The following is a 23,509-nucleotide window of genomic DNA, read 5'->3' as shown; positions in this document are numbered from 1 at the left end:
GTGCTTCAGTGCTACATGACAATTCCACGTGAAAGGCTGATTTTCAAATGGAAAAACTAGATAGTGCTGTGCTTTTTGAAAAGCCAAGCTTTTTGGTTTTCTTTTTGAACCTAGGGATTTACAGGCCTCGCTTGAGTTACGCAGCCTGTCCACATTTAGACGCAGCAGTTAGGAAAAACCAGCGCTTTCCCTTCTTGGGCTCTCTCCCCTATGGAAATGGTTTTTAACTTGCAAAAGGCAACTTGTAGCTCTTTTTGACCTTTAGATCAACAGGATGATCAGGAAAAGACAGAGGAGAGACTGGCCCATATCGCGGATCACCTTGGATTCAGCTGGACAGGTAAAACGCACGTTGTCTGCTCCAGAGAGAAAGGATGGGAATGGTCCCCACTCCTTTCATGTTTATTCTGGATTATTTTCTGATTATCTGAAGATGTTTTATAAAAATATTTCAGAAGCTTGTTGTCTTTGGAATACTAAGAGTCCTAAATGGGATCACAAGGTACCTAAACAATCACAATCACCTAAAGCAATATTTATATTGTGGATTCAATAGACCTGAGACAGCGAACGGTAGTGGAGACAAGTGAGAGTAACATGGAATGAGATGCAAATGTCACTGACAATCAGCTTAAAGCCTCTGCAAAAGAGAAAGACCTGTGCAGAAATCTTCACGCTGTGTCAAACTGCGCAGTCTGACACAAAAAATGTTGCAAAAAAAATCACGAAAACAAAACTAGAAAAAATGGATTCTCGTCAAATTAATGTTTTACAGTATTTTAGGGAGGGCAGGGTAATAGACCTGCATAAATATTCCTGTCTTTTATTATGGCAAAGATTGCTTATAGTAAAAGATTGCCAGATGTTAATTTGATGGGTGAGACAGTGGTTGGTTTTGCTTCAAACTCATTGGACTTTGTAGGATTTGAGTCTAATGCTTAGTTACTCTCTACTTATTGAAGTTTATGGTGGCACAGTTTTACAAACCAGCCCAGAAAAAAGATTATTTGGGGTCGGGTTCCCTCTGCCTCATTAAAACAGGACACCTTCCAAAATGAAGCCCATGCATAATGGCAGTGGAGTAGAACCTGAATCCTCCTTTATGAAAGAAGCAGGATAACAGTAGGAATCTCACAAATTCTCTGTGGCTTTAGCTTATTTGATGAACCCGTTTCAACAGCTGCATCTTAGTTTGGTGATGGCAGAAAGCTGCCCCTGGTTCCGGATACAAGAAAGATGTTACAGACTATCAAGTAATTTCTCTTGTCTGGACTGCAGCCTGAGCCTGTGCTACAAGGGAAGGACATCACTTACTCTTGGTTTCATGGGTTTTCTCAGGGTCAAGCTGTAATTCACAGCCATTTACTTTTCTTTGAATTAAATTAGACCCAGGGAGTAGTAGTCGACCTTTTCACAGAGGTGGATTTCTTTTTCAGAGCTAGCGCGAGAACTGGACTTCACAGAGGAGCAAATTCACCAGATCCGAATTGAAAATCCCAATTCGCTGCAAGACCAGAGCCACGCGCTCCTCAAATACTGGCTTGAAAGGGATGGGAAACACGCAACAGGTTTGTCTCCGGTTCCTGTGTGTAACCGGCTCCAGTGTGCTCGTTGAGGGGGCAGCTGTGTGTTGCAATCACCAAGAAAACGTGGGGAAAATTCAGGCTACAGAAAGGATGGCCACGGATTGTACTCAGTGTTATTTCTTGTCTTGTCTGTATGACACAGCAACTCAACAAATCTGTTACAAGGAAAAAACCGGAGTGCTAATTTTTAGAGGCAGCCATTCGGTTCTTTTTAGATTTTACATAGCACTGCTTCTAAACGTATCTGTAATTTATAGATGACATTGGTCAGTATCCTACATATGCCCTTCCTATGGAAAGGAGAAGGGAGAGAGCGTGCGTGTGATGTTTAACTCAGCTGCACGGTGTCGTTCCAATGCCACAGATACAAATCTGACCCAATGCCTCACGAAAATCAACCGCATGGACATCGTTCACCTGATGGAGACCAGCGGCATAGACCCCGTGCAGGGCCACGGCCCGCGCGCGTACACGGACACGGAGCAGTCCATGGCACTGGACCGCAGTGAAGGTAAAGGGCTCCTGACCCAAACTGCCCAGGGTACCTCTCTAAGCATCGCTCTGCTCTGAGCGTTGGCCCAGGGTCCTCTGCGAGCGCCTGTGACGGAGCACTAGAATCCCCTTCTGAAAGCAGAGACTGCGGGCGAATCGCACTGGCATCGCACGGGTCACATTTCACCAGGCAGATGATCTGTGCTTTAGCTGATTCTTCAAAAGCAAGTCATGTGGCCAGCAATGTTTGCCCAGTTTACCTTGGGATTGGTTTTTCTTTTGCTTGTACAAGTGCTTTCATGAAAGCTCAGAAGGTCGTATTAGAATTTGACCAAGATCTGTCAAAGGAAAACTACTCCGTGCTTTGACAAAACCCCCTTTGGATTTGAGCATCCAGGTTATTGTAATTCTGTTAGGATGCTATGGCGTTTCTTAAGTTTGGAAGTTCAGTGGATTGGATCCAATGGTTGCAAACTGAAGGAACACCTCCAAATCATTTGGCATTAAATTCTCTTTTCCAGAAGTGATGCTTTCGTGTGCCTAACTCAATACTGAAGCATATTAGACAGCTGCAAAGGTCCCATCTTGAAGAGAACGTAGGACTAGAAGGCTGTTTGTCACAATTAGCGTTCTCATATCACAGCCAAGTCGTTTTAGAATGATAACCTCTCTGTCCAGCTCAAATTCAGCACAAGCTTTTCTTTTTCCCCCCAAGTTTTTGTCCAGAGTTCACCAGGCTTCCAGTGAATATGGCACATAAATGAACTACTTCCTATACCTAGTTCTCTGTGAAGTGTTTTTGTCTATTTTTGTACAGCCGATTTTTCCAGAAGCAGATAAATAAGGAATATGGGGGGACAAGTCACTAAAATCTATCCTAATCTGCTGGAAAACAAATCTGTTGTGAATCTTATTCTATACTTTGAGGGTTTCAAGCATAATTACTTGAGGTAAATTTCTGGGTAAATGTTATTTTGCCTGTTACTTTCCAAATCTGGCCATAGCAGTGGCAATCCAGCATTCCTTTGACTATTCCGAGAGGCCGGGTCCCCTCCCGCTCAAGGTGCTCAAGAATTTCAGGTAACGAGTTGTGCCCAGGGATTTTAAATGCACAGAGAGCACGGGAAGGGCTTCCTGTATCCTGGTCAGACTTGTAACGAGATTTCTGCTCTCTCTGTCTGCAAGGGTTCTCTGCACTGCAAGAAGAAGTGCACAGCTCGAGGCACAAGCAAGAACAGCAGAGAGTATCTAAGGACAGCGAGCCAACCGAACACCCCCCTCTGGTCTCCGAGGAAGACGTGTCTGTCACTTATTCCCCGTTCCAGGACAGTACTCCCAGGAGCGAGGCAGAAGTGTCCATGGCTGAGCTTCTGAGGCAAGCACACAAGGAACAAGTAGAAGCTGAATTCTCAGGGAAACCCCAAGACGTGCCAGGGAAACCATCTGCTTCACAGCAGGAATATTTGTAAGTGTCAAAAGACCAGGATGAAACCATAGGGAACATCTCTGTGTAATAAGAGGATTTTACAGCGTCCTTTGAAGCTTAGGAACACGCTAGAATTTTCCTCCAATTGCAGTTTCCACTTCTTAATCCACGTGGGGGAAGCCTTAAGAGAGAAAGTCAGTTTGTTCCTGTGAACACAAAGCAGTAATTGTGTCTAGGAAAGTACCTGGGAAAGAAAAGAGGGTTAATAGAGAAGTGAAGGGGGTTTTCTGTATATTTTTCGTGTTTTGGATGATAAGTGATGGCATCTTCATGAAAGTAATCCTAAAGGACCCTTTCTTCAACTTCAGGATGGCTTTTTCAATGGAGGCAAAATTTTTTCAATGTATTCATTACTTACAGAACTCACAACTATTCTATTAAGAACTGGGGTTTTAAAAGCGCGTTTCAGACGGCCAAGGGAGCAGAAGCAGGGTTTTACAGAGACGAGACACGAGGACTTGCACTTACGGAATAACACACGACAGAGCACACGTTTAGAAGGCCTGTGCAGCAAAAACTTGAATTCTGAGGTGGGGGCTGTCAGTGAGGTTGGTGTCATTTGAAAAGGAATTTGAAATAGATCGTGTCTATTTCTCCCCACCTTCCCTGATTATGTGCCCTTGCTGAGAGCTCTCTGCAGGGTAGATTCAGGTATTAATAAGCCAGCAAGATACCAAGAATCCCTATCCAAAGAAGTGATTTTCCTGGAGGTGATTGGCTTTGATGCAGAGATGCAGCTCCCAGCAGTCTAAGGGCAGCTGAGTCCAGCAAACGGACTTTGGGGCATTCTTTTGCTCAGGATATGCCAGGAGAGAGTGTGGGAGACACAAAATACCATCGAAGAAAGCTGCTGTTGCAGTGTCAGCCAAAACTACCAATGCACCCTAAGGCTGTGCCTCAGGAAAGGAATGTCTGTGAGGAACAGAGAATCCTTGTGAGACAGTGCTGCCGACACTGCACGAGAGTAGCGACGACAGCGGAATATCGCTACACCGCAGGTCGAGTTTGAAGGGGAAATTGGGCTAGATTTGAATAGCTTGTAAGGAACATGCTCCAAGAGGTGGTATACAACAATATTGAATGGATGGACATATGCTTGAATTAGATGTATTTCCTTCATATTTGTGTTACATAGTAACATGCGTAATAAGAGGTTAAACTAACTTGGGGCAGCGATTAATCATAGCGGCGTTCAACCATGAAAGTAACATTACAAACAAAACCTGAACCTCTTCTAGATTTCTGTTTGCTAAAGCTCCAGAATGCTACATAAAAGTTGGTTTCTCCACTTTGCAGCTGCACAGCTTGTGCTCAGTGTTTTAGCTGCCTCACATCCTCCTACAGTGATCCGGGCTCTTCCCCTAAAGAAATAAATGGCAATCTGTAGAGACGTGAGGGCGCAAGTGACAGCAAAGCTCTCTCCGAGTTTTGCAGAATTGCAAAAATTGCAGGGTTTGGATATCCGTTTGGAGATGCGCTCGGGAAGATGCGTGGGGTTCCCAGCCAGACTACTCTGCAGTTCCTGTCAAGAAGTATCAGTTATTTCTAGACTTTGCCAGACAACATAATAATATGGGTTATGTGGGAATACGAGTCAGTGCCTAATATTCCGTTGATGGAAACTGGGAAGCACTGCACGGTAGTAACTCGCTTGAACCTGTAATTCACAGCGTCACGAGTCCAGGAACGGAGCAGTCCGTGGGAGCTGGAAAAGCAGCGAGCGGAAAATCCGCACCCTCGAGCACGGCAAAGGGAGAGGTGCAGGGAGCACCCCTGCAGCCTCCGTCCTCTGCCCAGAGAGGGGACTCCCCCGTCATCCAAGAGCCCGAGGACCCCCACCTCCACCGGGAGCAGCTCTCTCCAAGGAGATCTAGTCTTGTGATAGTGGAGTCAACTGAGGAGCAGATGGAGAATTCTGGAAGGGGCTGCGAGGAGGAATCCTTAGAAAAGGTAAATGACAACTTTGCCTCAAAATAATTGACACAAAACCCCGAGTTTTACGTCTCACTCATTCCTTAAGATGAGAATATTTGTAATTCATTTGCATCCGGCACTGAGTTGTTTCTCCTTCCCTCTGTGGTTAGAAGGGTCGGGTAAAGGTTTTCCAAGTTGACGCAAGCCCCAGATCCCAAAGTCTAGACCGGTAGTTCTGGTTCTGCCCTACCCTTCTGTGTCCTCTGGCCTGTGGCAGTTACATCTGTGCCTGAGAGAGACAGAGAGCGTCAGTAACGGGGGCAGAAACAAACCGTGTACAAGCAAAAGCTGAAACAGATGTAACGTGGGCAAAGTAAGAACATAAAAGCTCATAAAGCAAGGCAAGGCTGGCCCAGAGCAGCACGAGAAGCGGCATAAAAGGCCTGTAAAGTCCCTGAGATGGAAAAGAGGCAGCAGTTGTGCATCGCAGCCTACTAAGGGTGTAGTGGAAGAACGGCGTTTATGTAGCACGCAGGCAGTAAAGAGATACAGAGACAGGAGAGGGAGAACATCAAAACCGCACGAGGCAGGTCTTGGGTTGTGTGAGACAAAGGGACTTCACTGCAGTGGTCAGAGAGGGGAAGGCATCAAGCAGCAAGGAAAGAGAGCAACCAGATGGCTTTTACTGGAGAATTAAAATCTCTTGGCAGATAAAGGTTTAAGAATAAGCAACTTGCTTTGCCCGTTCTAAGTGGGAGAAAAGGAGAAGGCACCGTTGGGCAGGAAATTAGTTTTGTAAGTCTAGTTAGAGCAGAGGTGGTCCAGTTCTACTGCAGCAGAAATTATTGCACCGTCACATTCATTAGAAACAAGCCCTTCAGTCTTTGCTACTGTGGGGTCAAAGGTATCCCCTCTGGAATAAAGGGTTTCAGAGCTCTGCCTCTGGGATCTCAGGAAAAGGTGGAATTTAAAGTGTGTCAGATGACTGAAAGAGGAGCTCCAGCAGGGCCCAGCACAAGGGCTGCTGGAGGACAGGCTGCAGTTGAAATAACGCACTGCTTTTTTCCTCCAGTTCTTTTACTAAAGTGAAACAACAACAACAACTGGTACCACCAAAAAGGAACCCCCCCCGCCCTTATTTATTTTCCCCTTTACGTTTTTTTATAACACAGCCATTTCCCACCTCGTTCTTTTCAGCCTCTCTTTGCCTTCTGACGCAATTTTTAAATTTTTAACTCTTCCCTATGCAGGAGAGACAACTCCAACACTGGTTGCTAATTTCTCTTGATCTTTCTAGTCCTGAGGCTACTGCTACACTGTCCTCTAGTTCAAACTGCTCAGTCCTACTCTCTGTCCACTGTGCTCTGTACTGCCCCCTGGGGAGGATTAAAAGGCTTTCCTATATTTTCCTGTGTCATTAACACAGAAAGCGTCTGCAAAATGTAGGAATTGCAGAGCTGGTGTAGGAAGACAGAAGCTGTAGGTACTGCTAGTGCCACGTACAGAGCCCTGCTTCCATGCTTCCCCCAGGAGTTAGCAGAGGAGTTAGGCGGGCTGGAGCTCAGCTCGGACGATGACGAGATGGTCACTACCAGGGTCATTCGGCGCCGGGTGATTATTCAGGTACTGAGTGTTGAACGACTGCACGAGCCTGCGCTGCCTCAGGCCCTGAGCTGGTGCTGCACCTCAAGCTGGGATGCTCCCAAATAATGCATCTCCACCGGATAAGCCTCTCCAATACCGCAGGATTACAGTAACACTGCTAACCCAACTCTAAATTCCACTAGACGCCTCGGTAGGAGGAGGATGGAGGCTTGTCAGCCCCGTATACAACAAGGCCAACTAACCTATCTTTGCCTGCGTGCCGTGGCATCACTTTTCTTTGCATGCCTCTCTAAGGATTTATTTGCAGAACAGGTTTTTTTCCTAACATTGCTGATTTTTTTTCCATTCTGCAACCAATTAACTGATTTTAAACTTGCTTATTTCGAGACCCACATGAAGGCCTTGCTTCACACAACTTTGTTCTTTGTCGTACAGGCTGATAGTATGCCTGAAATGCCACCAGAAACAGTCACAGAAGAGCAGTACACAGATGAACACGGCCACACAGTGGTAAAGAAGGTATTGTCAGTTCTGCCCCTTGGTACCGTCTTCCTCTCCTGTAAAAGGAAGGAGAAATCATCCACAGAAATGCCAAACTTTCTGCTATGAAGGGGCGTGATTTGAAGAGTAAAGAGTGGAAGGAACGAGAATTTCTGCTCATGAGAGACACCAAAGTTGGAAGAATTACTTAGATTCTTAAAATCATTCTGTGTTACGGTATATAACCTAACAGGACGTATTTTGTTAACTTTGATTTAAAGCCAATGAAACTTCTGCATAGATCCACATTTTTTAGAAGAAAGTTGTTTATTTCCTTTAAAAAGCCCCAGCAAAAAAACTCACTCTGCCCCAATCTGATCTGGGATCTTTCTTGGCTTGTCCTAATGAAAGCAATGGAAGGCTGGGTCTGTAAGAGTCAGATAAACCCAGACTCTAGATCTTCAAAATCAGGTCATGCTTAGAAAAGCAAATTCTGCACAGCACAGAAGTGAAAGGGGAACTTCAGTGCTCCTTTGTTTATCTGACAGCTTGGTGCTCAGTGATTTGGTCTAGGATATGGCTGAGCTGGGCTTGTGGCAAACTCCATCTTCTGTCTTTCGAGCAGTTGTCACAGCCCCTCAGCCGGATGGGTTGTCTCTGGAACCTGTTGGAGTTCCTGTTACACAGCCAAAGATTCCTTGGTCGTGTTGCACAGGAGCGAGCGCGACTGCTCGCGCGGATAGGTCTGTGCCTCGAACCACTCTGCGCACGGCTTCGGGTCATCCACAGACGGATGCACACCCGTCCTCCTGAGAAATTTCACATCTTGAACCCTGTAATTCTCTTCTTGCTTTGGCCTGCCAGTGCCTCGAGAGCTTCAGCACCAGAGGAGTCTCTTGAGTAGGTGTGGAAGAATAAAACACCCAACCATCTACGCAGGTTCTTCCACGTAGGAAAAACACCCTTTGAGTAGAAAATACTAGATAGAGAACAAGGAGGAATATTTTACTGCTAATTCTCTGGGGACTAAACTCCATTCCTTCAGGTGACTCGGAAGATCATCCGGCGATTTGTTGCTCCAGATGGCACGGAAAAAGAGGAAGTGGTAATGCAGGGAACACCTCAAGCCCCCGTCACTGTGGAAGAGGGAGATGGTTATTCCAAAGTGGTGAAGCGGGTTGTGCTGAAGAGTGACAGTGAGCACTCAGAGGTAGGGTGTGCTTTGCCTGCTGTGGCACAAAGCAGCAGCACCCCAACAGGGCTCTTAGTCACTGCAGCTTGGTGTGCTTATTTTGCCACTCAGTCCTAGAACCCCACAGTTACAGCACGTTGACCTTACTGGCCTCTTCTTGCTTTGAAGAGGCTAAAACCACCTATGATTTAGACAAGAAGTGGTTTAGAGCCAGGTAATAAAAACAGAAGCAACCTGAGAAGGTGAGTGCTTTCCTGCCATGCTTCACCACGTGGCCCTACAGACATTTGGATCGGCGTACCTAAGTTGTGACAGAGGGCCAGAAGCTGGCAATAGGATGTGCTTCCAGCAGTCCTGGGCCAAGGGCAAGGTGTAGCAAGCGGTTATCGGAATTGTGAAAAAACTCACTGAAACTTCTTGCCAGCATTTCTCATCAGAATTAATTCTTTAGGAGTAAAGTAACAAGAAAGAAGAGTCTTTTCTTTCTTCTTTTCTTTTTCCTTGTTTTTCCTTCCTTTTTTATTTTTCTTTTTTTTTTTTTTTCCTTTTTTCCCCCCCTTTCTTTTTTCTTTTTTACCGTATGGAGCCCACAGACAGGAAAGTCATTTTGCCAGTGCACATCACAAAGTGTGGAGTTCATCTCCAGCTTACCTGTGCTTTCTGACCTTGCAGGTGACCCTGTCTGAACCTGCCGTTCTGTCTAGTGCCTCCAAATTCCAGTCCGAACCAGTGGAGGGCCGGAAAGTCAGCAAAGTCATAAAGACCACTGTAGTGCATGGAGAGAGGACGGAGAAACACCTGGGAGATGCCAGCCTGGCTTCTGATCTTCCATCAGCCAAAGAGGACTTTGAAGAGGTACAGATAATTTTTGTATGTCAGCATTACAGCAAGCATCACCACAGCCGCAGGGAAAAGCTCTGTTCTCCTGAAAGGTTTTGGTGGTGGTGCCCCAGCCTCAACCGGCGAGTCCACGTTCCAAAAAGATGCGCATACAAAGAATGCGTAGGGAAAGCTGACGTGGCAGAATTAGCTAAGAAACTTGTTAAGACCAAAGAAAAACATCATGGAGGCTTTGTGTGGAGTTCTTAGAAGTCTCGGGTGTGAGTGCAGTTAAAGTTCATTCACGTGTTACCACTCGGGGAGCTCATTTTAGAAGTGACTACAGTTAAGCCCCCACCCTGGGTAAAGGGATGTGTTTCTCCTTGAAAGGACAAAACAGCAACGAAGCTGATGAGCACTTCTCTGGTGTTCTGCTCTTTCTGATCACTTGAGACATTTTAGTAAGAGAAAAGTGATCTTGGATGAAAACAGTTTTTTATTTTCTACAAGTAAGTGGCAGCACTTCATTCTGAATCCAGCCTATGGTCCCCTTGAATAGCATGTCTTAGAGGCTAAAGTAACTACCTACCAAGTAGATAAACAGATAAAAGCTGTGTGGCAGCAGGTGACACGTGTATGCAGTTTGGGTTTCGTAACCAGGAACCCAGACCAGCAGCCTGGTCCCGCTTTTTGCACAGAGGCCAAACAAGGGGCAAAACCTGTCTGGTAGAGGTTCAAAGAGAGAGCTTGGGAAGGAACACGTAGTTAGTTCCTAGCTCCCACCTCAGCACATCAGGAAGCCCGGATGGCCGGGAGGAGCTCGTACTGCGAGGTGCTTTGGTGCAATTATTACTGCAGTCAAACTGCCGCGCACGAGGAGCTGTATCTGACGTGTGCGCAGCAGGGAGGCAGCTGCTGCTTTAGGTGCCTGTTCAGCATTTCCTCAGCATTGGTCTGTGGGAGTACAAAGGACTAAGGCAGGAAGAGCTCCACGTGTTTGGGGTGTGTTGTAATTTGAAGTTTATGTTTGCATTGGAGGCTTTGAGCTACACAGGTCACCACGTGACAGTCCAAGTCCCTGCTTTGGTAGAGAAAGAAGTCAAGAAAGAAGATGGATCAGTAATTAAAAGGTTTGGCTTGGCAAGTTGATGAAGTGTGACTGCAAATGAATTAACACACTCACATGAGTGCATTGCAGTGAGTGCCTGCAGTGAATGTAAAGCTTTAGTTGCAGTGGTACTAAAGCAACTCCTAACCTGATGGAAGTGATGGCTTAAAGAACCTGGAAATAAAACAACACTTTCTAGACAATATCGGTACAGCAGGTAACACGAAGGCCGGTCTCTCTTGGAGGCCTCCAGGGGCAGATATGGAAAAATGCCCACCCCCAGATGGGGTGAATACAGTTTTGTTAGTGTAGCAAATGATCATCATTCTGATGGAATGGAGAATTGAGGGAGGGAGGGAGAATGAATAGTGAATGGATGATGGAGAATGCATGAAGGGATGGAGAATGGATAGAGATTCTTCTCCTTCTTCTTTCTCCTTCTCCTCCATTCATCCATCCAGTCTCCATCATCCATCCAGTCTCCATCCATCCTCCATCCATCCATTCTGATGCCTTTTTCTCTGCAGAAGTAAGAGCAAGACACAGGGTGATAAAAAGGGGTCCCTTTATATAAGGTGCACCCTTAGGTGCACAGTTTCTCAGGCGGGAAATGACGAAGATGCATGCCCCAAGCAACTCATGTACAATTTGTATTGATTCTGCAAATTGGCATATCTGATAAGAGCTGCCCCCAGTTAAAAGCATGCCCAGTGAAGTAATGCCCCCAGCTCTAGTACTCCTATTTCTAAATCCACCCCACCTGGGATGAAGACCGGACCCTGTTTATAAAAACGTGTCGTACAGAGCTAGTTTCAACCTTGATTTCTAAAGAGAACCAAGACAGCATAGGGGTCCTGGAATTGGTTTTGTCTTTCTGCCTAGGAAAACCCTGAAGCTAAGCTAAGTTACAGTAATAGGCTACAAAGCTACAAATGTGTGTGTCAAGAATACAAAGAACGTATAGAAGAAAAAAGGTAAAAATCAAGATGGCATCAATTCGTTCATCATCCCTTCATCCATCCTCCATTCATTCATCACCCATCACGCATTCTCCATTGATTCATTCTTCATTTTCTTTCTTCCTTCTTTTCTCCTGTCCACCGAGCTCTCCACACCCAGCGCTATGAAGGCCACGGCCGGGGCTCACTGCAGTACAGACACAGGGTTTGAGTTATGCTGAGGACACGTTCCCCAGGGTGCGCATGGCATCAGCTGAGGCAGTCCTCGATAGGAGTTGGCACTGTTGCATCATACTTAGACATTGCCATGCCTTCTCTCTAGCACGTGCAACTCTGCCTTGGAAAAGCCTGAAAACCATAATATTCTCAGACCTTCAGAACTGTGGCCTTTCTAAGTCAGGTCTCTCCCTTTTTTTTGTTTCCAGGACAATACTAAGTAAAGCCAGCACACAGAAGAGGACCGTGATGAAGGACCGCTATGGAAAACACGTTCACATAGAAGAGCTGGAAGACACCCCAGAAGCGCTCCCCAGGGATGACCTCCAGCATGACCTCCAGCAGCTTCTTAGGCACTTCTGCCAAGAGGACTGGACGCAGGAGGCCAAGTGAGAAGCTGCCGCCCCGCACAGCGCCGCGCGACCCCTCCTGTACGCAGCCGTCACCATCCCTGGGTAGCAGAGTCATCACCGATGCCAGCCACTGCCGCTTCTACCTGTGCGGCCGCAGTGAATTCATTTCTCCCCAATCCCAAATTTCATTTTGTGCTGGTATGATTTTTCACCCTGTCAGCTAATTTGTGACCAAAGATAGCATCCTTCAGGCAGGATGATTTATCTGCCTCGCCGGCACCCTTGCCAGCGTCACCGCTTGTCCCTGTCCCTTCGCTCTGGCGCTCGCTTCCTGACACGGCCCTTGCCAAGCAGACTTCATCTCCAGGCCTCTTCCACTGACTGTGTACGCGCACCGTACAAAGGAGTTGACGTGTAAACTGTAAATAGCAGAGTACTTGAACTCACGAGACCGCAGAACACTCTCTGCCCGTTGGCGTCGTGGGTTACGAGGTGTAGTGACCCTGTGGAACGGCACCGGCTCACGGAACGGCACCGCCCGGACTGCAGACGCTGACTAAGCCAGGAGGAAGCGCTGCAGAGCCACCACGTACTAAGACTGACTGTTTAGAGAGCTGGTCTAGGCAAAGGCTGCGAGAGTCAGGCAACAGACAGCTGTTCACATGAATCACAGCTGACTGTGGCCATCAGTAGTGCAGACACCTTTAGCCAGCCGTTTCCAGACAAACATTTCCAAAAGAACAAGAAAGACAAATTACCCCACTAGGTAGCCAAGTTGCTAGCAGCTCTAGCTACGGCACGTTCGCGTACGGTATTAAAGCCTATAGATCCGGACCTGTGGCGGGGTGTATTAAACAACTCTAACTCCGGTAGTTTCCCGTTTCCATCACCGCTTAGCCGACCTCACCGACTGACTGGGGGTGCTTCCTGCTGTCCACTGCACTGTAGATAACTACGGGACAAAGACTTACCCACTATAAAAGGAGAATAATTAATTCACCGTGTTTTATCAAGATTGCCTCTTAGCCGATAGACGCATGCGGCATTTGAAGGTCAAAACCAAACCCTCCTAGAACCATGTCAGCTTCTTGGCCCTCTTAGCACTGAGCGAGCAGTTTTTATCTTCTGATCAAGTGTTTTTAAAGAACAAGTGCTCACAATCCTTGGCAGCCGGTTTCTGTTCATATTTTGTTATGTAACTATATATAATATATATATATTTCTAAACCGACCCTCTGAAAACCACGATAGCATGTCTGCACTTTTATTTTCCAAAAGGGGAACATAGGATCTGACGTTTTGGGTGTTCTATACCTTAATATTTAACGGAGGGAGCTCTGTAGGGTTTTAGCATAACATGCACACACACAAACACACCAACTTAATGTTTTTAAACAGTTATTTAATTTTTTTAGTAGTAGACTCAACACCAGAGTAAAACCAACCCTCTCCTCTAGGAGCAATCCTTTGTCCCAGCTTATCTGGCCTTCCACAACGATAGGGTTCTTTGGTTTTGTTTTTTTTAGCGACTCACTCAGTGCTCAGAACAAGGGCACTTCCTCATTAAGGTAATGATGCCAAAAGCATGGAAACATCTCTGGAGTTCTGGCTTCCTGTGGGCAGAACCACCTGAGGTGCCGTGCTGACACTTTTTGGGCAGGCGAGAAAGGAAACGAAAAGAAAAAAGTGTTTTGGCAGCCAAACCAAATGAGACCCGCGATGAAACATCTCACAGCGCATTGTGGCTTCCTGGCTGGCTGAGGCAGCGCAGGAGGGTCTTCAAGGATGGGGCTCTCAAGAAATGCATTTCTGTTGTGTTATTTGCGGTGCAGATGATGTTCTGTGTAACAGCATAATGGTTATTCACCTCTTATTTTGATTTTTTGCTGTGTTATCAGAGAACTTGAATACTGTGAGAAGAAGTGAATTTTAAGTTGACGAATCAGCATCTTGTTCCCATGGTGATAACACTAATTGAATATATCTATGAGGGCATGTATTAGTTAAAAATTAAAAAGATACAACACTAACAATACATAGCTGCAATGTGTACAATGGCTGATTTAACGAAATAAAAATGTACAAGTGTTAAATGTAGCAACGGTGGCTCGCTCGCTTTTACTGCCGGCGCAGCAGGAAGGGGACAGTGCCTGCACAGGGACCTCAGCTGTGCTGTCAGAGTTACGGTTCCTCTGTTCCCAGCCCGCTCATGCCAGACACAGCAACGCCTTGTCAAGGGTACGACCTAAGCCAAAAGCTGCTGTTTCCTCTCCTTCTCCTCCTTTTCCAATGACGGACAACTGCGTATAAACGAGTCCAACAATCAAACAAATCCAACTCAAACCCACACCCAGCAAGCAAAGACCCCTGCGTTAAAAGACACCGCACACCCCTCCAGCTGTGACACAGCTGTCACAGTGGCCTGAGGACAAGCGAGGAGTAACAGATGGGGTAACTAATGGGGCACTGCAGAGACGTGTGTGCCTGGTGAGCCCCACTGCCTGCGTCGGAGAGCATGGCAGCGCCAGGGAACGGCAAGGCACGACACAGGTAGGCCAACACTGGGTTTTACACGTTTTGAAATCCCAGCCTGATCAGTTTCACCCAGCACTGTCAGCATTCCCAAACAGAAACACTGTTTTCCTGAAAGACACTGGCTAGTTCTCCTTAATACCTGAACACCTTTCCTCAAGACACATTCTTTTTTTTTTTTAACAAACTCAGTTGTTAAAGGCAGGGGCTGACTTTGCACTTGCTGTGCCCTCACAAGTGGCAGCAATAATTCAAGTATTACATTACTCTTGCTTTACACCTTGTGACACAAAAGGCTTTGTTTTTTTATTTCTGTATACAAATTATATGAACCAGCACCATCTTCTAAGCTTTTTTCTTAGTCTGACCATAACACAGCTCAAAAAAGGGTGTTATTAGCAGAGCCTGTTACCTCCTGCCTCTCTTCCCCGCAAACCCTGGAAGATGCCGGTGTGGCTCTGTGACCAGCAGAGAGCAGTTTAGTAAATTCTGCCACCTGTGACAGCTCTGGTAGTAGGTACCACCAAAGGGTGGTCACTGTCCCCTTCCATTGATGACTTAATATTTTTACTTAACATTCCATAAAACTGGACTACACGTGATGGAGCATCCTGTGGGCGCTTCCTAGAACACATGGATTCACGACGTGGAATTAAGCGAGCCAGAAAACACAGACAGACTCGATTCTCAGCTGACAGCTCAGGCCATGCATAGATAACCAGTGCATTTTGTAGCTACAAGCTCTCTACTCCACACACTACAGCCTATAACTACAGGCCTTTGACAGTGTGCAACTTCCAAATCCGGTGCCTTTCCCTAAGGAAATGAACCCAAATGGCTTCACCTGCACCTTAAAACATTCAACATAGCCCAGGTCTGAACTCTGCAGTTGCTGCAAGCATTTGGCACAGGAAGCAGCGTTTGAGAACAGCCCGAAGCTGCAGCAGTTGTCAGGTCTCAAAGCATGTGGGGTAAAGAGGTTGCTGGCTGCCACTCTCGTCAGTGCAGCAGCAATGCCAGAAAGAGCAGCTGGATCCTCAGCCTTTGCCGGATTTTTCAGTCCCCTAGGCAGAGCTGGCTTGTCTTGCCAGGCCTAACCCTGTCCCTCAGCTGTGGCAGCAGCCATAGGCACAGTCCCCCCTGTGCTTCCCCTGCCATGTCTGGTTCCCGCCTCTGCCATCAGGAGAGGATTACACACCTAGGAGCCTGTCGGGCAGGGGGGGATTTGCTCGGGTCTCTGCAGGTAAAGGGAGCAAGGTGAGCTGTGAACATCTAAATTTCTGATGCACTGGAAGGGTGCGAGGAGTAACCCTCACTCTACGTGCACACTGCAGGGCCATTTAGACACAACACTGCACCCTCAGCTCATTTCTTCAGCTGTTCCAATAAAACCCCAAACAAGGACGTGCAGCCACACAACCAGCCCCAAACAGGAGAGCTGCTCGCACCCCACCACAGCCCTGAACCCGTTGGTCCCACTGAGCCAAGAGGACGCGTCCAGATCACGGAATGTCCAGCAAGGGCACCCATTTACTTACTTCAAAACCAACTGACTCCCTTTTCCTTCCTGCTTCTCAGATCTGCTCCATCAAATCAACATCCTTTTTGGTCAAACTCTGGTTGGTTGGTTGTTTTTAAATAAATCCAACACCTCCTTTGCCTATTGACTAAAACAATACCCAAGTGATCATCACGTGAGGCCCAACATGGCTATTGCTGAGCTTAAGGCTAAAACTGAGCTCACCTGACACGTCACTCCCCTACAATTAAATTAAAAATAAATTTAGAAGATCAAATAGACACACAGGAATATCTCAACCCAATTAATTAACTGGTGTTCCCTCTGCTCCTATTGTTCCAGCACCTGGCTAACCATGAGGATTATCTTTTCCCCTTTGTCAGGCTACAGTTTCATTGCTGTGTTTTTATGCCAGTATGACCCACAGGAACTGTCAGAATAATAGAATTAAATTAAAAAAAAAAAAAAAAAGTGGCTGAAAAGTGGTGAAAGCCTGCAGCAGTGCCACAAATCTGTCTGAAACTCCTGTGCTACCCACACCACCCTCTCCCTGTATGAACCCTGGAAGGAAATACCATAATAACATCACGAGTAAAATGGTGGGGTCCCCTAACACGCCCCTTCCCAGACTGTGTGTGGAGATGCCTCCTTTGAGTGTGATCTCCCCTCAAGGTTATTCCTCAAGGCTGAGAAACAAGGTAGGCCCACAGTTGTTGAAATGAATGAGCAATACCCATCTCTATGTACTAATTGGTTTTGCTAGCTTTAAAATCATTGCTTCAGCATTCCTTCAGAAACAGGGCACTGCACTAGCAGTTCTAGCTACCCTCACTGTGTACTAAATCATTTTGATTAAGGTCTTTCAGCCTATTTATTATCATAATAAATAATTTCCTCTAGTTTCTCTCTACAAATGTGGCTCGCCATCCTTAATCCCGCAGGGTAAAGCTTCCATCACACCTGTATGAACCTTTGGACATAAACCATGAACAAAGCCTGGATGTGCCTGCACCTAGACCCTTCCCTGAGGAGAAGCTTAGAAAGCCAAGGGGGCCCTTCGGCTGCTCTTGACCCTTCTCCACTGACCTCGGCCTGCAGCTCCCACTCTGCCCAGGACAGCTTCCTACTCCACGAACCCCAAACGAAGATCTCAATTACAACACTGGCTCCAACATTCACCTAAGGTCTGGAGAGGGCGTGGGGAAAGCTGCCTTGTAGAGAGCCTGTTCTTTTCTAAGGTACACAGAAACACAGGGCTTCTGCTGTACCTGCAGAACGCCTCTGACTTCAACTGGCGAGTTGCTGGCAAGACAGTAGAATCTTTCCAGCCATTCATCCCAGGCATTGGTAATGACACAGGCTGCACCCAGTCCTCCCTCCTCCATGGGATGCTCTCTTAGCTCCGAGTTGCAGAATGCCAGGGTGAAAGCAAAGAGATCCAAAGAAATACGAATCCCACAATCCCAAGGACCGTTCCTTGAAATAAGGCAAAGCAGTGAGTCGGTCCCAGCCTTTTCCTCATGCACCAACAGTCTGAGCTGTGCAATGAAAAGCCACCGGTGCTAACAGCAGGCCTGAGCTGATAATACTGAGTATCAATCTAAATCCTAACTAGCAGTAAGGACAAAATGCCCCATCCCTCCTCACCCAGTCACCCCAAACACACAGAGAATAACAACAAGGAGCATCTGCAAGTACCTATTTCTGTTACTGTCTCCAGTGCGACAAGGAAAACACTAAAACACAGCTGAGACGAGCTGGTTGAACTTTTGTGAGGTCAGACAGTAGTAACCTCCCAGCTTTCTCTGAGCAAACTGACCTCACACAGAACTCCTATTCACCACCGCTAGAGTGCGGCAAACCATCAGTATTGCACAGAAAAACCACACTACAGCTCCTACAGGGCTTTTTGCAGTCAAATACTCCGCTGTTGGCACAGAACTTCCCATCCCCTATTCCAAATTGTAGAACTTAAGGAGCACATGTATTTATTTGCACTCAGAGTGCTCCCATGTTCCCACCCTTCACCTGATTCTAGGAATCGCAGCCACAGGACATGAGGACTCTGTGCTCTGATCTGTCTAGAACCACTGGCTGCAAACCCTCTGGGGCTTGGGGGTTTGTGTAGTGGGTTTGGGTTTTTATTTCTAGTATTTTCTTCCTAGTCTGTAAAGCTTCCTGAATTTTTTCCCTTTTTAAATTCATATAATTCATATCAATAAAGCCATAATCTGCTCTGTTTTAGGGGCATGCCTTACGGCAGCTATAGATCACTGTTTTAAGCGATGTATTGAAGAGAAAGCAATCATAGATTCCCTTCAAAACCTAGTGGAGATTTTACAGAAACAATTAGATGAAGAAAGGAATGAAAATCATTTGCTGTGGGCTGCTTTAAAAGAGGAATATTCTAAGAATTCAAAGAATGCTGGCTCACCAAAAGAGACAGAGGAAAAGGAAACTCCTAACATTAACCAAATACACCCCCAGGAAGAACTAGTGCTAGTGAGAAATTGTGGGGGAAAGTGCTGCCCTCATATGAGACCTCTAATTAAAACAGAATATAATTATATCAATGATGAAGATTTTGAAGCACATATCATCACTAAACAAATACCATACACTGTTACTGAGTTGGCTAGGTTAAAAAAGGAGCACCGGTGGCTCCCCCACGAAGCTGAGACGGAATATGTTTTCCGAGTGTCTCTCACCAGAGGAGACCAATTCCATTGACTGAACAGGAGGCCAGTGGATACTGGGGACATGGAGTTTTCTTAACAACAGGAGACAAACGTAACACATGATCCCTGACTCAGCGTGCAGCTTTCTGGGCTGGGGGACTCAATCCTTTAGAAAGGGGAGACCCTTTAGCTACAGTTGGTACCCCTGATCAACTTGTAGAAAGCGTCCACAAAGCCGCCTGTCTGCAAATGATCCATGAAAGGAAATTAACTCCTGGATATGAATCCCCAATGCAATTACCTGTTAAACCTGAACTGATGACCCCTTTAATTCAAGGCCTTCCAGAATCACTCAAACCTACAGCAACTGTCCTTCAAAAAACCACAGCAGCTGTAGGTCCCGTAGAAAGGCTGGATAGATTCCTTGGAAACCCGAGCGACCAAACTGGATCTACCGATCCTGGCTTTACTCCATATTCAACCCCCTCTCAGCCGCCAGCTTCACAATCGAATTCACCTGCTGGTGATTGCAAAGTTTGGACATGGAGTGAGGTTGCAGAAGATCTGATTAATTACAGTAGGAAATATGGACCTATAAAAATCCCAGAGGAAAAATCAGACAAAACAAAAGGTGTCAGGTACATTAGGGCTCCTCATAGTGAAAAACCAGAGAATGTAAAACAGATCCCTAAGTGTCAGCATTGGTGGTTATTAGGTATCAAAAAGGGGGTCCCCAGAAATGTGGATGGCTTACCCCTTGATCAGTTGAGTAAGGTAGTGGCACTGCCGAAAACCCATTCTACCGAATCCATCACTTCAACCCAGTGCACCCCCCCTCCCTCAGAATCCGTGCAGTGAGCCAAAGACACTTCTTCCTCAAAACCAGGGAAACTAGACCCTCCGTCTCTTGTCAGTGGGCGAAGAGACGGAGCATGGGTGTACCTGAGAATGCTCACTAAAAATAAAACAGGAGATACAATGATCACAGCTATTACAGGCCCTAAACGGGCACCTGTAACTTTTCTGATTGACACTGGGGCACAAATTTCTGTGCTGACAAAGAAAGATGCCCGGAGGTGTGGAATTGTTCCAACAAAGAACCGATATTGGGTTTTAAATGCCTTGGGAACAACAGAATCTATGAATGTGGCCTTAGTCAAGCTCCCTTTGCCTGGAGAGGAAAACCAGCTCTCTATCAATATGGTGATTGGAGATATTCCAACCAACTTATTAGGGATGAATGCCCTCGTTGGGAGGCAGTGGGAGGACTCAGAGGGTCTTCTGTGGTCTTTTGGCACACCGCATTTTAACATTAGACTGCTCCAAGCCACACCCTTCCTACCATTCAGCAAAGTAACTAATGTGAAACAATACCCCCTCCCCCTGGGTGCCAAAGAGGGCATCAAACCAGTGATACAGGAGCTGCGAGAACAAGGAGTAATACTTAATACTCATTCTCCTTTCAATTCTCCGGTGTGGCCAGTGCGAAAGCCTAATGGGAAGTGGAGGCTGACAATAGATTTTCGTAGGCTAAATGCTAACACAGACCCTCTTACAGCAGCAGTCCCAAATCTGGCAGAATTGATAACATTGATTCAAGAAAAGGCTCATTCAATCATGGCACCTATAGATGTCAAAGACATGTTTTTTATGACACCTTTACAGCCAGAAGATATGGACCGCTTTGCTTTCACATGGGAAGGACAGCAATACACTTTCACTGGGCTTCCAAAGGGTACAAACATTCTCCTACCCTGGCTCATCACGCTTTAGCCCAAGAGTTAGAAAAAATTCCCAAAGCTGACAGTGTGGCTGTTTATCAATACATTGATGATATCCTTGTGGGAGGAGATGAAAGAGAAGAAGTGAGAGATACCCAACAGAAAATAATCTCCCACTTAGAAAGCCTTGATTTGCAAATTCCCTCAGAAAAAATCCCAAACCTTTCACATGAAGTGAAATTTTTGGGAATTTGGTGGAAGGGAAGTATGACATGTATCCCACCTGATACCCTAACCTCTTTAGATCAGATTAAAATGCCTGAATCCAAAAAAGATCTCCAACAGGCTTTAGGATTATTAGTGTTCTGGAGAAAACACATCCCAGATTTTTCCATAATTGCCAGACCTCTTTATAAGTTGTTGAGAAAAGGAGTAAAATGGGAATGGACTGCTCCTCAGGAAGAAGCACTGCAATTGTTGATTTTTGAAGCAACAGCTCACCAAGCCCTAGGCCCTATTCATCCTACAGATCCTTTCCAGGTGGAATGGGGATTTGCCTCCTCAGGGTTGTCAGTACCACAAGTGCTAAAAACCCCTCTGAATAAATATGCATGGGTAGCCTCTGGTGCCCTAGGGACAGAGCATCGGATACACACACGCTGGATAATTCCATCATTCTAATTTTCTGCCTCTTGGTGGCAGACTCTGTTGTGTTTACTTTTCACAGAAGAACTCCGAGGGACATGAAGAAGACCACATAAACCATGATAAGACTAGTGATACTTTTCTGCGTCCCACCACAACACCAGGGCCAAAAACCAGCTGAGTGGCTGTGGTCTGAAGCTACCATTAGGTACACCAGTGCTCGAGGATCCTATCCCAGAGATCGTCACCCGAACCTAGCCACTGTAGTACTGCACGAGTCTGAGGTATACCGTCCAAGTGAATGGGGATGGGACTGGAAGGATTGGACTAGAATCCTAAATGGAACAACTGGTGAAAAAATTAAGGTAGGATGCAAAGAAGTAGAAGGATCTCTTTACAAGAAAGCTTCCACCATTGCAATCGCTGGGAATTTCCTAAAACCAGATGGGAAAAGTGATTTGCACCCCAACATTACGGCCAAACTCTGCCCTACAACGGAGTGGGCGTGTAACAAACAAAACCCCTTCATCCCGTGTGGTTGTCAGAAGAATGTCGGTAACTACACCTTAGACCCCAGTACCAACAGCGTTGAAATCCTGAAGCTTTGCAAAAACGAACAAACCGACTGCTGGTGTAACTTTACCTTAACCAAACCAACCAATGTAACGTGCAATTGGCAAAATAACTCAGCGGATCAGCCAAGCCTGAAAGGTTTAACTTATAAATTCAAAATCAACGCCGTAGCAAAGCCCATACTGAGTGCAGTAATCACATACCATGGTCTAAGCACCCCCCTTGTGTTAGATGACAAAAATAATGTTTTCCCTCCCTTTATGGTAACCTGGGATGATGATGTTACAATATGATGTAGATTAACTTTTACTGAACCTATACACAGTTACAGCATTGGACCTCACGGCCGTGTTTTGTCCTGTGAAATTCAAAATCAAGGTTGTTGGCTAAACTTAACTGCTGTACAGTTTTCCCATAAAGTCATGTGTGGTAAAAACAATACAAAATACTGGGGGGAACTCAAAGTCGATGTTGCAATACCTACCACCCAACCACCAGTTATGCTAAGCCTGAGAATTTTTGAAATTGGACCATATATAATCAGAAAAACAGGCCAACAACAAATATTGTTCAATCTGGTGACACCCTCAGAGCAATCAGGCAGCTGTGCTCCCTCCTGATGGGAAATGAGGAACACCTGGCACCTTACCCAACACCCTCCCCGCCAGTCTCCCAGGTGCAGCCAATCCCCTAAAAGAGGGTGAGGGCTTAAACCACCTTTAGAGAGCCAACTCAAACCTTCCTATGATAACTCAGCTCCAGGTGTGGTTATGTTTACTCTTTGGAAAGGTGAAGGAGAATAATAAAAAATAATGAAAAAACCCCAGCAATGCACACACATGTGAAGTCGCTGCAGCTAAGGAGCTACAAGAAAACTGGAGAGGGGCTTTTGGCAGAGGCATGGAGTGACAGGACAAGGGGGAATGGCTTCAAATGGACAGAGAGCAGATTTAGATTGGATATTAGGAAGAAATTGATCCCTGTGAGGGTCGTGAGGCCCTGGCACAGGTTGCCCAGAGAGGCTGTGGCTGGCCCATCCCTGGAAGTGTCCAAGGCCAGGGTAGACAAGGCTTGGGGCAACCTGGGATAGTGGGAGGTGTCCCTGCACATGGCAGAGGGGTTAGACTAGATAAACTTTAAGGTTCTTTCCAACCCAAATTCATGTATGGTGTATGGTTCACTATGAGTCATGTCTACCTGGTGCCACAGGACACACTTACTCTCTCTTTGTGTTTTGCTTCCAAGAGCTTTGGGTCATTCACTCCAACATTCAGGAAGATAATTCCTCTTGGACAGGAGGTTTGTGGCCCGGCTGCTCCCTGTGCACAGCTGCAACCACTGTGCCACAGATACCTGCCAGCAAAAACACTCAGTCACCCTTTCCTAGGCACCCCATAATAATAACCTTGTTACTGCTGTTGCTATTACTATATGTGTAGACATTGCTTATTTTTCTTAATCAGCTTCATTTTCTTTTTCCAGCACATCTACACCTGTTGATTTAATCTAGTTGAAATACAATTTTTTTTTCAATCTGAACTTTAAAAAGCTATCATTTTTCCGATTTTTTTGTAAAGCAATATTCTCTTTGGAAAGATCACACAAATGCTCTGAAGCACTGAGGTCCCTAT

General features: G+C 46.1%; 1 protein-coding gene across 47 annotated transcripts in view; it reads left to right on the top strand.

Moving 5' to 3' along the window:
- Positions 1-14,307, top strand: part of LOC116444642 (ankyrin-2-like) — a 278,123-nt gene extending 263,816 nt beyond the window's left edge. For 28 of the 47 annotated variants that reach the window (XM_032110252.1, XM_032110249.1, XM_032110247.1 and 25 more), the window contains 9 exons: positions 266-340; positions 1,437-1,568; positions 1,951-2,097; positions 3,264-3,543; positions 5,235-5,514; positions 7,519-7,602; positions 8,609-8,773; positions 9,428-9,610; positions 12,067-14,307. In XM_032110252.1, the coding sequence (XP_031966143.1) occupies positions 266-340; positions 1,437-1,568; positions 1,951-2,097; positions 3,264-3,543; positions 5,235-5,514; positions 7,519-7,602; positions 8,609-8,773; positions 9,428-9,610; positions 12,067-12,081 (1,361 nt within the window). In that variant the 3' untranslated portion in view covers positions 12,082-14,307. Of the gene's footprint in view, positions 1-265; positions 341-1,436; positions 1,569-1,950; positions 2,098-3,263; positions 3,544-5,234; positions 5,515-7,008; positions 7,102-7,518; positions 7,603-8,608; positions 8,774-9,427; positions 9,611-12,066 lie in introns of all 47 variants that reach the window. The other 19 variants (XM_032110205.1, XM_032110209.1, XM_032110208.1 and 16 more) reach the window with 3 other exon arrangements.
- Positions 14,308-23,509: the final 9,202 nt, after the last annotated feature.

Source organism: Corvus moneduloides, chromosome 5, assembly GCF_009650955.1.
Source record: "Corvus moneduloides isolate bCorMon1 chromosome 5, bCorMon1.pri, whole genome shotgun sequence".
Taxonomy (NCBI): Eukaryota; Metazoa; Chordata; class Aves; order Passeriformes; family Corvidae; genus Corvus; species Corvus moneduloides.
The sequence above is the reverse complement of the archived record's forward strand: the minus strand, read 5'-3'. Positions and strand labels throughout refer to the sequence as shown.